Source organism: Danaus plexippus, chromosome Z (genome assembly GCF_018135715.1).
Source record: "Danaus plexippus chromosome Z, MEX_DaPlex, whole genome shotgun sequence".
Classification (NCBI taxonomy): domain Eukaryota; kingdom Metazoa; phylum Arthropoda; class Insecta; order Lepidoptera; family Nymphalidae; genus Danaus; species Danaus plexippus.
In genome coordinates this window covers 13,477,539-13,491,881 of record NC_083559.1, presented here as the reverse complement: position 1 = coordinate 13,491,881, position 14,343 = coordinate 13,477,539, and the positions used below count along the sequence as shown (strand labels likewise).

Below are 14,343 nucleotides of genomic sequence, written 5' to 3'. Positions count from 1 at the left end.
AGATATATTCCGAGGAAAGTCTTCTGCAAATTTTTCTTTATATTTTTCCCATAATCGCACAGGATCTGACAAATTACAAAATGTGAGCAATGTTACAAATAAATGGCTTAACCGTCGTGGATTATCACTAACACAGGATTCTGCTAAAGTGTCATCCCTATGCTGACCGTTTACAAGCAAATGACGCGCTTAGCAAGCTGCATGATAAGTTGGATAAACGACATTGTCTACTTTCCTCAAATCTATAAATTCTGTTGATCCTCGCCCTGTATGTAATAATAATCTCAAATGAAAATACTCGGAGTTATTAGGATGACTTGAGATCTGCAATCAGATCTGGAATTTCAGCACTTATTGAACTGTTTACGTCATTAGGTCGAACCTTATCTTTTAATCAAACCAAGATATGTCTGTGAGGTAAACCGCGTTTTTGCCACTTAACACTATATACTACACTATATAACATATAACACAATATTACTCCAAAAATGTTATCTTTGGTTAATAGATCTATCATTGATTTTAATTTTAAATGAAAAGTTTTTGCCATAATATCATGGCGGTGATGCGGTGCTTGACCCTCAAGAAGCTTCCGAGTGCTTTCATCCTACTTGGGATTGGTAGTTACAGTGATAAATGAGTCGGGACGTCCATATTTTCAGTTCAGTTCATGTAGCGTGGACCACCAGTAAAAGAAGAGGGTAAAATAACTAAACGGCCCATATTCACAGTATCATTATCTTGCACGCGAAGGTGCACGTATTGTTCAGCGCGCAACTGCCTTTGATTAGATCGCATTTTCCCAACATTTCAATTAACTGCTCTGCTGCTATTGATTGTAGCGTAATGAAAAGTCTACTATAACTTGCCCAGGAGTATGAAAAATAATTGTACCAAGTTTTGTTAAAATCCGTCGAGTAGTTTTCGTTTCTAGAAAGAACATACAGACAGAAAAAATTTTTACTGATTGCATTTTTGGCATCAGTATCGATTACTAATCATCCCCTGATAGTTATTTTAAAAAATTATTTCATGTACACAATTGATCTCTCTACAGATTTATTATAAGTACCTATAGATATATAGATAACCTTAATAAAAAAATGAAAGACATACTAATTAATATACGTTTGTAAATAGTATAATAGTGTAAAATTCAATATAAATGTCTAGTTGGGTTATTTAAAATTTTTATGTTAAATCAATCTAAGTATATATTTACAAGCGGATACTGGTGTCTTTCGTTGGTTATTAAAATAATAACAATATTTGAATTAAGTACTTTTTGCTAAGTTGCTTTTCGTGTTCCCAACCGGTATGGTAATAAGTTTTTGCATTCATTTTTATTGAGAACTCTGAGCTCAACATTGGACATAAATCATACGTAAGTTTAAATAATTCTTTAATATTTAATGTTACTTAAAATAAGCTGAAATAAATTTAAATAGAATGTTGTGAGGCCGTAGGAAATTTATGTTAAATAAATTGACTTAATAATACAGTGTCAGATAAGTATAGTGGATCATTCTTTAAAGTGTTCGGTGGAGTGTTAGATTTTTTTGAAACTATAACTCACTGATGAATTAATTTTTATTGTTCTATATAAAGTGGCATAGAATTGACGTGAATTAAAAGATAAATGCTCGTTTTAAATCTCTAAGTACTGTTTTTATTTAAAACTAATAGGTTAATACAGAAATAGTTGCTGTCCTTCAAAAAAATTTAAATTATTATATGTATTGCATTGATAAAGTTCAAAATATTATATATGAATAGGTGCAGGTTCATGTATTGAGTATATAAAATACACAAAGTCACAACGATAGAATGTCTAGAAGTTATGACGGGGAGTTAATAGGTTTCACATATATTTCAATGAAAATAAACTAACAAAGTCCGAACACAACAGCCAAATAAACTCAGCTGTATTATATCATTACAGATTTTGTTTCAATTCAAGAATGTTCTGGACGGTTACCTTGACGATTACAGCCCTGATGGTATTGTGGCTGCGATGGAGATACAGGAACCGGAAATTAATAAAAATGGCAGATAAAATACCAGGACCACCATCACTGCCCATATTAGGAAATGCTCTCAAATTTATGGTCCATAACAAAGGTATGAAATTTATAAACAACGCCTTCCTTTAGTTCTTCATAGATGTCGCCAAGAGAGAGATTAGGACAGGGTAACCTATTTACGATAGATAAAAACTTTACTTATGGAGAAAGCCACATGCGAAATCTGGTATTATAAATATTAAAAGATCAGTAATCGATGCTTAGCTTTTGCGAGATTACAGCAATCGCGAATACAGTTTCACATGGATATGCAGCTCGGTTGCCCAGTATACATTTTAAGAAACTTATTATATGCTATGCTTAAAGATATTTAAAATAATAAAATAACATATTGTAAAATAAAAAGAACAAAAGGGTTACAATTACGGTATAATAATCATTTGTTTAATTTATTTGTTGCACTCAAAAATGGAAAACTGGAGTATTTTCGATCTTTGAGCGTATAATATGTAAAACATGTATTTTTAGGTGGTAGAGCCTAGCTGTGGTAAAGTTACTTCCCTCCCATTCCCACTTTTTCCTCCCCCTCCTCCCTAATCTAGAGTTGCAATATATCTGTAAAAGTATGTGTGGATGTCCATGGGCGGCGGTATGCCTCCATCAGGTAGGCCGTCTGCTCGGTTGCCCCCTTTAGCATAAAAAAAATAATTAAATAATGTAACATTTCTGGTTTACTATTTTTGTTGTATTAACATTTTTTAATTTTTCCGTTCCACAGAGCTCAAAATTTTAATTAAGAACCTTATGAACCAGTATGGCGAAGTTGTTAAATTTTGGCTTGGAATGGATCTTAACATATTAGTCAGTAATCCCGATGACCTCAAGGTAATAAAAAATTTTAAGCTTTAAGATTAGAACCTTTGCTTTTTAAGATATGTTATATTTCAGAAAGTTTGTAGATATAAAAAAGTGATAATCAAACACAAATTACAAGTCTGTTCCATCAAAAAATCGTTTTTTTTTCTCTCTTTTTGGCTTTAAGTAACAAAATCATATAAAATATCAGTCGTCTTAGAATAAGGCTAACTGCGGACGTATTTTAAGTTCATAGTTTATCATCGCAATAAAGACTATAAAGTAAACAATTGTCAACAGCCCTATTACGGAAGTGGTTAATAACTGGTTTAGCTAACTACAATTTAGATAACCTAAGTTTACCACGTCAGTAAACACTTCTTAATTATTATACAATCATAAGATGTTAATAAAAGGGATTTTTTATAAACTTTATCATCATCACTATTTTTTAGCTTCTCCTAACCAACAATAAAACCAGCGTAAAAGGTGAACAGTACAAATATTTTAAGAACTACATAGGCGCTGGGCTCTTGAGTGGGTCAGGTAGGCTAACATTTGTTTTTTCATAATTGTTGCTCAATCTTTAAAAGCTTATTCAACGCTGTAAATCCAAACATAAAAACATCAAGGATATTTAATATTTAGTTGAATGAGAAATTAAATTTGTTAAATACTGTTCTTTTTGTTGGCCAGTTTTTTATATGGCTTATTCTAGACGTATAAAAAACAAGTACACAACTAGATATACAACGTTTAAATTATCAGGTCCAGAATGGAGGAAACATCGCAAAATAGCAACACCAAACTTTGGCAAACAGGCGACGGGAAGTTATGTTCATGTATTTAACATGGAAGCAGATTTATTATTAGAAAATTTAAAAGAAACTAGTTCTGGAGATCAGATAGACGTTTACCAGTATATTGTTATGAGCACCAGTTATGCTGTCTGTCGCAAGTATTTTTATGTACAACGTTAATACTTTTTATATATCTTATATTAAATAAATTATTATATTTTTGAAGAAACCTTGATGGGACTTACAAGGAAGGAGACTTTGGGATTACCACACCTTCAATATGTTATTGAGGAAAGTCCCCTGTGAGTAAAATGCATATTGGGTATAAGTATGAATTATGTAGCAAAATATATACTGTATGAAATATTTAAAATAACTCCATATTCCAGAGTATATACGATAATATTCGAAAGAATGACGAAATGGTTTATGCAAATAGATCCAGTTTATTGGTTGACCAAATCATACCAAGTAGAAAAAGAATTCGTCTCTCGTACGAATGAACTAAGTGGTGCTATATTAAAATTACGTATTAACAAATTGGCAGACATAGATGAGAACAAATTAAAATTACTGGACACCGAAAAGGATTCCTTCAATAACACAGAATTGAGTGTTGTGGACAGATTCATACTCTCAAGAGAACTTGATGCTACGGATCTGAAAACTGAAATCTTTACTATCTTTACAGCTGTAACGTATTCTGGATCATAAAATTAAAAAAAAAAACTTTAAGATAGTTTATATTACCAAAATTCTTTACCACTTTCAGAGTCAAGAAGCAACAGCAAAAGTAGCGGCTTCGTTACTATTGATGTTGGCGTTTCATCCCGAATGTCAGGTATTATCAAATATAAGCAAATGAAACGGGGAGTCAACGTTCTATTATTTAATAATTCTAAATATATTGAAAAAAATATTATCTGGAACGACCGCTGTCTATAGTAATGTGAACCTTATAATACAAAACATTAATAAGTATTTAAAAATATAATTGTTTCCAGAAAAAAGTTTACGCTGAAATTACAAGTGTGATAAGAAATAAAAATAAACATATAACTGAAGAGGATCTGAAGCAGATGCCGTATTTGGAAATGATTTTCAAAGAGGTTCTTCGGCTGTTTCCAACTGGTGTCATGCTTCAAAGGAAAATTAATAAAGACATTTCTATAAGTAAATGCGTAAACATTCCTATTTATTAAAACAGTAAAATATTGTCTAAAAAAGTTACATATGCTTATAAGACATTCTCTTTCTGTACTTTTATCCTTTAAAAATGTATCACATATTAATTCCTTCCTTGGTTGGACAATCTATAATCATTGTATCAGAATATTATAATTGTTATCGTCTGAGTCCATTAGAATTCACATGACGTTTTATTGTGTACATGGTATGATACGTCTGACTTGTACCTATTGTGAAAGTCCCAGGTGTTATTGTATATTTCCAGGTTCTTGTACATTACCAGCTGGTTCGTCGCTCGTGATACCGTTATATCATATGCACCGTGATTCAAGGTTTTGGGAAAATCCAGAGTCTTTCGATCCAGAGAGATTTTCCGCTGAAAACATGAAGAAGCGCAATGCTTATTGCTATTTTCCTTTCAGTTTAGGCCCTATGGATTGTTTAGGTATGTGCTTGAACATAGGCACTTAACGATTGTATTATTGATAGCTTGATTGATGTATATAGCATTTTTAAAGCTTTTTTTATTAGAATATTTATTTGACGTTTCAGGTCGATTTTTTGGTACGAGTATTATAAAAATAATAGTTATCAAGATTATCCAGGAATATTACTTGACATCCACATACAAGTACAGCGATCTTCAAGTTGGATTCTCAATATCAGTAACGTCGTCTATTGGTTACCCCGTTATTTTAACTCCTCGAAATTGATGAATTTAACTAAATTACTATTTAAATGACGAAATGATTAAAATTGACAAAAACATTTTCGTTGTTTGATTTGTTTTCCTTGTACTCAATCATACCAAATATTCATAAAAACTAAACCTGACTTACCTATAACTTTTTGGTCAAGAAAAAATCTGATAAAAAAAAGTTCGAAGCGCTCAGTATTTTTTTTATTTTGGCTTTTATTTATTTTATATCACAATTTTTTCATATAAAAAACAAATTATGTAATTTTTTTTCTTTTAAATATATATATTCGGATTAAAACGATGTTACTCTTCAGCTTCCATAAGGTTCTCGATTCAGTGGTATTTCTCAAGAATAACCTTCAGTGACTAGAATTTTATTATTTATAAAGAACTACTGACTAGTTTTATTCACTGATTGACTTTTATGGACGTGAGTATTTCATCTCAATTATAATAGACATCATGGATAATGTCATAAAAATAACCATTTTACTATTTCTTAAGAAATTCCTCGATTTATTTGGTGTATTTGTCCAATTCTTTCTTACAACATAATTATGTATACATAGCTATACAACTTAAGGATAAAAAATTTAAGAGTTGACATATACATTTTCTTGTCTTTCAAAAAGCAATATTTTCTCAACTACGACTAACCGTGACCCAACAATTATAAATGTTGTTTGTGTCATTGAGATGTTTCCGTCACGTTTACATTTAGTTATTTTGTATAGAAACTGTGTGGCTTAGTCAAAGTTGGCATGGTTTCTCTATATACGGAGCGTTATCGGTTTTTTATTCGTAAATATTCGTATATAATGCTTCGCATGTCTTGTAACGGTAAAAACTTGATCCAAGAACGCTCTTAAAGTAAAGGAATGCGGGTATATACGATGTTTTTTTTTTTGTTATATTGCTGTTAGCCTTGCTGATTGGATAGCGTCACCGGGTTAAATATCTAATGTTAATATACTTAATTAAGATCTATGACAACAATCAAATAGTCTTAAATTTGACTGTATAATTATCCGGCTTTCATGATGTCCATTTCACTAAATATTCATCTACATGTATATTGTGAACAATTGTGTGTACAACTCAATACAAACAACATAATATACTAAATGGTTTCTAGTATTTGCCCGTTGTTACTTCAATATCTTTTAAAAAAAAAAATTTCAACAAGAAAATACAAATGAAAAGAAAAAAAAGCAATGAATGTATAAATTTATTGTAAATTAGATGTTTGATGGTTTAAAAAAATAACAGACTGCTAAAAAAGCTTTGATTCTGGTTATAACCTTAATTTTTATCTCGAAACTTGTTCTAAGACTAAATCTACACTAATGTCAGTTTTAAGTGGGCACATAAAGACACACTCTGAATGCGTATGATAGACAGATTACGAATAGCCTCGGCCATTGCAACATACAGGTTATTCCTACCTTCGTCTCACTACGCTTCCACGTTGTTATAGAAGTAGACCATTTCATAATAATTTATTGTGGAAACCATTAAAAAAAGGTAAGTTTCTCGCAACAATTTCAATAAACTATTAATGAAAAAGCGATATTTATTCCGATTATATACCTAATGCAAACATCAGCCATTTTGGGAACTATATTCAGTTCTTTAAAAGTAAAATTTTGGAACATTTCTATTACCTGCTTCCCTTGTTGTTTTTTTATTGAATTAAAAAAACGTTTTCCATAATTAAAAAACATGTATTTTATAACTACTTATTCTGTAAGCTTGATTAAGACAGAGCGTTAGCCGAAGTGAAAGTTGCAACTGCCTAATTTATAATAAGTAAAAAATCTTTAATATCACAAGGAAATTAAATTATTATTATATTATCACTCTAAGGCTACAGCTATTATTATAAATGACTATAAATAGCTATTAATGTAGCTAATTATATCTTTGTCACAATTTATTAAGATACGCCGCATAAATTATTTAATAGTCTGCTGAAGTTGAATTTTTCCTACTTAAGGTCGCGTGTATAGTTTTTGCGAACAATATTTAACTTGTCATTGCAGAATGCTGTTGGCTGTAGTGTTGTTAGTATTGGTTGTTCTGGGTGTTTGGGTTCACTGGCGGTACAAAAACCGAAGGTTGTTGGAAATGTCTACGAAAATACCAGGACCACCTACTATTCCAATCTTAGGCAACGCTTTTTATTTCATGTGCCGCCCAGAAGGTAACCATCTGAATTCATACATTAAGTCACTTTTATTGGTATATGCATTTGCAATTTTTATTAAGTGTCACAAAAATAATTTAATATGCACAGGAGTTTATACTTTATAAAAGACATCGGCAAAATATATAACTAAACATTTTTTTTCTTTAAATAAACATTAATTGTCTTTAAATAAAAATGATATGTAAATACATAGTAATGATCGTATTCGAATTAATATTAAAATATATCTCCATAACGGTTCCATAAAATAAAGTTATGCATTTAACTTAATTAATTAACCCGGTACTAAATTAATGACACAAAAGTAGATGCAATAATAGATTTTTTTTTTCAAATTTTGACCCTCAAGTCGATTAGTATTTAAAAAAAAAACAACAAATATTAGTTATGTTTGTTTTGTGTTCAATTGATTGAAATATTGTTCAGTAATGATTATAAAAAAAAGTCATAATAGACTGGAAATTAAATAATGTCTCATGATAAAACTGACCTAAATATTAAAAAGAAATTAAAAGGATAATGCTTATTATTTTTTTTTTATATTATATCTAATGGTTTTAGACATTTTAATAAGTTCGATGGTAAATTATACAGATAATACAATAATTGTTCTGCCACACTCAAAGGTCGTTGAGTTCAAAATCATAATTGCTTTGAAATATTATTGTTAATGATTTTGTTACGACCTAAGGTTTGATACACGGTCTGAATATAAACATGGCATTCAACAGAAGACAAATATTTTCTTGATTATTTAGTAAAAATCGCCTGTATCGCTTGTATGTCCCTATCAGCCCTTTTATACGTAACAATTCGATCACTAGAACATTCCAAAACATTGTTTATATTCTACTTATCAAAAACATTAAAAATGGGAAAGCTCTACTGAACGAAAAGCTAATATTTTCGACCACTTGTCACGAGACAGCACTGCTTTATCGATGTCGAGAGCATTCTACAATATTCGCTAAGTCGATCTTTAAGTCGGCGCGACACTGCCCCCTTCTAAGACATGCTCTTCCTGAGCATGATTAGATCCGTGTTAAGCTCCAGGCTATCCACGTCGACAATTTTCGGCTTGCTTTGTGAACTCTTCTGAATGTGGTAGGTAACATCATTGATCCTAGTTACAATTTTGTAAGGACCATCTCATTTGGCTTGCAATTTAGGTGATAACCCCTTGATATGAACTGAGTTATGAAGCCACACCAACAATCCCTCGTCTAATCCACTGTTATTCATTTTCTGATCATAGCTAGTCTTCGTCCTCTCAGTTATTGTTTTCGGGACTATTAAATGTGGTCGTACACGTCGACTTTGTTCGTACACTTGTACACTTGTTGCGCAGGTCGTTTGCGTAGTCCGAAACAAAATGAGGAGCGTCTGGTGGGATTCCAGTAATTAGGTAAGCTGGTAATTGCAATTTTGTTCCAAAGTTCGCGAAGATCGATGTTACTAGCGAGGTTTAGTGAACAGCACTTCGGTGTGATAGGAGGAATGGCTGAATATGCTTGTCCCAATCCTTCTGCTTTTATTCTACTATCTTTGACAGATATCTTTCCAATATTTTGTTGAATCGCTCCACCATTCCTTCTGAACGTGGATGATAAGATGTAGTCCTAGACTTATGACCACCCATTGGTCTTGAAATATCTCTGACTCGAAATTCCTTCCTTGATCGCTGTGAATTTCAAGTGGCACAAGTGGCACAGAAGTCTTCCTGTGCGAGCTTTTCGGCAACGACAAATGTCGTAAAAACTCTACTTAGTATTAATAATATTTTGAAAAGATACTGTATTATTAAGACAAAACCATTAAATTAAATTATTTTTTTACAGAAATGATAAAGATTACTAAACAGTTGATCGACGAGTACGGCCTCGTTCTCAGATTCTGGCTTGGGACTGATTTAAATATTGTTGTTAGCAATCCAGATGACATAAAGGTAATAATAATATATAATATTTCAATATATTTTTTTTCACTTGACATTATTTGTTCATCATTTAATTTAATAATTAGAAGTAAATATGAATACCTACCTTAGTTTACATTACCGTATATATATATAAATAAAATTGGAGTGTCTGTTTGTAATATGGAAATAACAGTTTTTTACTACATGCATATGAATATATAATACATACAAATATATAATATATAGTACATACCAATACCAAAATAACTTTTTTTTTTAATATTGTCCGTCTGTCTGTCTGTTCTTGCTAATCTCTGATATGGCTTTACCGATTTTGACGCGACTTTTATTGGCAGGTAGCTGATATTATAAGGAGTAACTTAGATTTCTTTTTATCCCGCATTTACGCGTTATCACGCGTAAGTAGGAGCGCTTCATGCGCTTAAAAGTGTTTTCATTGCTTTTTTTTACGCAGAATCAGTCGCGGTTAACAACTAGTTGTTAGTATGTTTAAATCTTTTGCTGCAATACTTTAAAAGTTTTATTTCGATATAAATTTATAATATTTCCAATTTTAAAATCTGTGCCTTAATTTATAGACAATAAACAAAATCGAACCAGTCTTATTATTTTATATTAAAGCTTTTGTACTTAAAACTTACATATTATTATGCATTATATTTAATGATAAATAACGTTGAAATTTTCTTCAGATTTTACTAACTAACAACAAGGTCAGCGTAAAAGGTCCTCAGTATAAGTACATGTCAGATTTAATCGGAGTTGGAATTTTAAGTGGATCAGGTGACAAAACTTTTCTTACTTTTACGTAATTATAATTCATAACTTCCAATTAATTAGAAAGCCAAAAAGCTGTAATTAAATTTATTTATTTATAACCCAGAATTTAACAGGAAAGAAATCCTATGACAGTTTATAATATTAACAATTCGCATAAAACTCTTTATAAATACAGGGTCAAAATGGAGAAAGCATAGAAAATTGGTTACTCCAAACTATGGAAAACGAGCTGTCGAAAGTTATAATGAAGTTTGCTACAGGGAAACTAAAATACTTATTGATAATTTAAATAAAGTACACCAAGCTGGAGTACTAGATATATACAAACATATAGTTAAAACAACCAGCTACATTGTATGCCGTGAGTCGTCTGCTGTTATTTTTTTAAGTACTTAAATGCAAAAGCATCTATAGATTTGTTTACGGATGTATTGATGTTTTGATGTATGCACGCACACATATGCTTATGTGTGGAATGTGGATATACGAGAAAAAAAAAATTTGCCAAAAAAAAACTGGTAAACCTAAATGTATACACGTATTTTTTTTTTTAACCTTCTTTATGAATTTAGCAAAACCACATACCTAGCTTGATTTTGTTAAAACATCTTAGTGTGAAGGCAAAAGCAAAAGAAGCGCGCAGTGTAATATATAATTAAATTAAAAAGTCTAAAACTTTGAGCAATTGTCTTGTAATTTATTTTTGCAGAATCGTTGATGGGTTTAACTAGAGAAGAAACCCTAAGGATTCCTTGTTTGCAAAATGTTATAGATAAAAGTCCGAGGTAAGACTAAAACTAACTTTATTACAATAAACCAAGGCACTTAGTCTTGTTTAGTCTTATTATCGTAAATCTGAGGATGGCTCCGCCGTCTAATATTAGTCTAACATACATACTTATTTTTTCAATTGAATCCAAACTCGAGAATAATAATAAATAGTTCAAATATTTATAGGTTATATGACTTCATATTTGATAGAATGACAAAATGGTATCTACAAATAGACCCCGTTTATTGGTTAACGGAATCATATAAAATACAAAAAAAAATTATGAGAGACATAAGTGAGATGAACGTGTTTATAATAAACAACAGAAAAGAAGCATTGGCTGACATAAATGAAGATTATTTAGAATTATTAAATTCAGAACAGGATTCCGTGAAAAATACAAAGCTATCGGTCATTGATAGATTGATACTGTCCCAAGAATTAAATCACAAGGAGCTGATAGAAGAAACATTCACAATATTTACATCTGTAAGATTAAATATCGCTCTATTAATATAAAAATTGTTGAAATACTACTACAGATACCATATATATAAATTCATATCTTTCAGAGTCAAGAGGCAACTGCAAAGATAACGTCTTTTTTGCTGCTCATGATGGCATATCATCCTAAATGTCAGGTATATAAAAATATATTTAGAATAAGTACTATAAAAACCTAGAATACTTTATATTTACACTTTACAGGACGAATTGTATTCGGAAATATTAAACGTGATAGGTAATAATTACGGGCCAATAACTGATGACTATCTAAAGCATATGCCCTACTTGGAAAAGTGTGTCAAAGAAGTGTTAAGGCTATACCCTATTGGTGTCATGTTACAAAGGACTGTCAAGGAAGACGTAGAAATAAGTAAGGCTAAAAAATTCTATAAAATTCATGTAATTGTCTAAGTATCATTACATATTAAAATTAATTAAGATAATGTTATATTTTTTCAAGCAAACTAACCAATGTTGCAATCTTTTTAATACAAAAATTGCTTGGGTTTAAAAGCACAGATTTTGTATTGTATCCAAATAGCTCGAATATCAAAATACATATTTTTGTTTCCATAAATCGCTGACAAAGCGACAAAACCAGTAGGGCAATTCAAACACTTGAATTCTAATATTCAAAGACCCGAGTTCAAAAGTTAGTTCGTTTGAATTTCAGGTACATGCACACTGCCAGCAGGTTCCTCCCTTGTTGTTCCCATTTTCAATTTACATCGTGACCCAAGATTTTGGGAAGACCCTGAAGCTTTTGATCCAGAAAGATTTTCAACTGAGAATATGAAAAAACGGAACCCTTTCTGTTATATCCCATTTAGTTTAGGACCAATGGATTGTCTAGGTAATAATAATTAAAATAAATTATATTTACCGCAGATAAATAAATAAAATGGCATAAAGTTATAGAATATAACAATCATAACATTTTATAGTTTACCTCAAGGTAGTGAACTAACTCAGCATACGATTTGTTAAGCGCCATAAAAATAATAGAGGTGAATAAATACCTACATGCTCGTTGCCACATCGTATTCTGACATGTAATCAAAGTATTTGTTAATATAGTGAAAACAAAAAACATTGTTGATATGAAACCCAAACTAAGCATTGCTATGTAGTTGTATGTTTGTCTTTTTTTCGACAATTTTCTTTTATATTGGCCCTCTTTCAGCATCTTGCTCTCATGACAAGGATCATTACACATTTTTTTTTTAATGTTTTTCTTCATTGATATATATATATATATATTTTTTTTCGAGATTTGTCAACTCTTACAAGGGCTTACTATAATATCGAATAATGAAATAATCTCATTTCTTAATTTCAGGAAGATTCGTTGCAGCAAAGTTTATTAAGACCATAGCAATAATGGTGCTGCATGAATTCCGACTATCCTCCGTGAACGATTATAAAGATCTCAACGTGGTTATGGCCATATCAGCTAAATCTGCAAATGGTTACCCAGTTATTTTAACACCACGAAAACAATGCAATTGAATGAAAACTGACGGTTTTTTTTTTCAATTTTGTGACGCGAACCTTTCACTGCTTATCTATCAACTATTTTGTTTAATAAAAGATGTTACAACTCCTAATAAACATAAGATCTTATAGATATTTTCTTTTACTAAATATTTTTATCTCATTGTAGTTAATTTCTGTATTTTCCTATTCCAAATAAATTTTTAATTATTAACATTTTTTAATTACCTTGCGAATAATTTTGGTCAACTTGATAAATTTTTCCAAGAGCAATGTTGCAGTACAGCGTGAATTTGCGGTTTTACGTAAGAGCAAAATAACGATTTTTTTTTTTAAATAGAAGGTATAAAAAATTTAAAGCTAATTATTATTGTACCAGATATAAGTTGTTGTGCCACAAATGCTTCCCAATGGATAATGATTAGGTTATTATACTCTACAATTAAATATTATATTATATATACTTAGTTCTTACAATGTAATGGCAATCTTCAGTCTCCGCTATTATACTGCATACCTATACTTTAAGTCCATTTTATAATATTTATTTTGTATTATTTTTAAATGAATAATTATGTGTCTGTTTACATTTATTTCAAGAGTGTCGATGTATTAATAATATAAATATACAATTTAATAGTAGATCACTAACCTAGCTCTATTAATTCTTGTATAAAATCAAAGTTTTTAAATTAATAAATTTTGATTTTTGCTACCTCCTCCCAAAAGGTATTATAATACTTATTTTAACATGGCTAAAAATAAATATTTATTAATTTTTTATGGCAATCACTTTAATTGTTAATTTTTTACAATCGTTCTTATTTTTTTTATAACCTTCCATTCCATTTTCATTGGAATGCCATTACATTGTGTTAAGCAAAAAACACACCTTTTTTTATTATGCTAGATCACAACATGTAAAACCAGAAAACGTTTATATTACCTACATTTTATTTAATTCATTAACTTATAGAGACGAATATATTTTGGGTCCAAATTCTATATGTGCAACATTTTGAATTTCCGAACCAAGCTATTTATGTCATTTTCACAAGACAGTAATCGGAATTTA

General features: G+C 30.4%; 1 protein-coding gene across 1 annotated transcript; it reads left to right on the top strand.

Annotated features, from left to right (window-relative positions):
• The first annotated feature begins 1,236 nt into the window (after positions 1-1,236).
• LOC116777737 (uncharacterized) lies at positions 1,237-13,482 on the top strand. The gene is made up of 21 exons (XM_032671434.2): positions 1,237-1,384; positions 1,943-2,121; positions 2,803-2,909; positions 3,335-3,425; positions 3,648-3,833; positions 3,906-3,981; positions 4,069-4,372; positions 4,452-4,520; positions 4,684-4,852; positions 5,133-5,312; positions 5,420-5,576; positions 7,610-7,770; positions 9,615-9,721; positions 10,408-10,498; positions 10,671-10,856; positions 11,205-11,280; positions 11,453-11,756; positions 11,840-11,908; positions 11,976-12,144; positions 12,448-12,627; positions 13,114-13,482. Exons 2-21 carry the CDS (start codon positions 1,962-1,964, stop codon positions 13,281-13,283), a joined length of 3,012 nt encoding a protein of 1,003 aa, XP_032527325.2. The 5' UTR covers positions 1,237-1,384; positions 1,943-1,961; the 3' UTR covers positions 13,284-13,482.
• The last annotated feature ends 861 nt before the right edge of the window (positions 13,483-14,343 follow it).

Coding starts and splice junctions, on each gene's coding strand:
- LOC116777737 (XM_032671434.2), top strand. CDS start 1,962: ATGTTCTGGACGGTTACCTTGACGATTACAGCCCTGATGGTATTGTGG. Junction 10,499..10,670: donor TGGAATTTTAAGTGGATCAG/GTGACAAAACTT, acceptor TTATAAATACAG/GGTCAAAATGGAGAAAGCAT. Junction 12,628..13,113: donor AGGACCAATGGATTGTCTAG/GTAATAATAATT, acceptor TCTTAATTTCAG/GAAGATTCGTTGCAGCAAAG.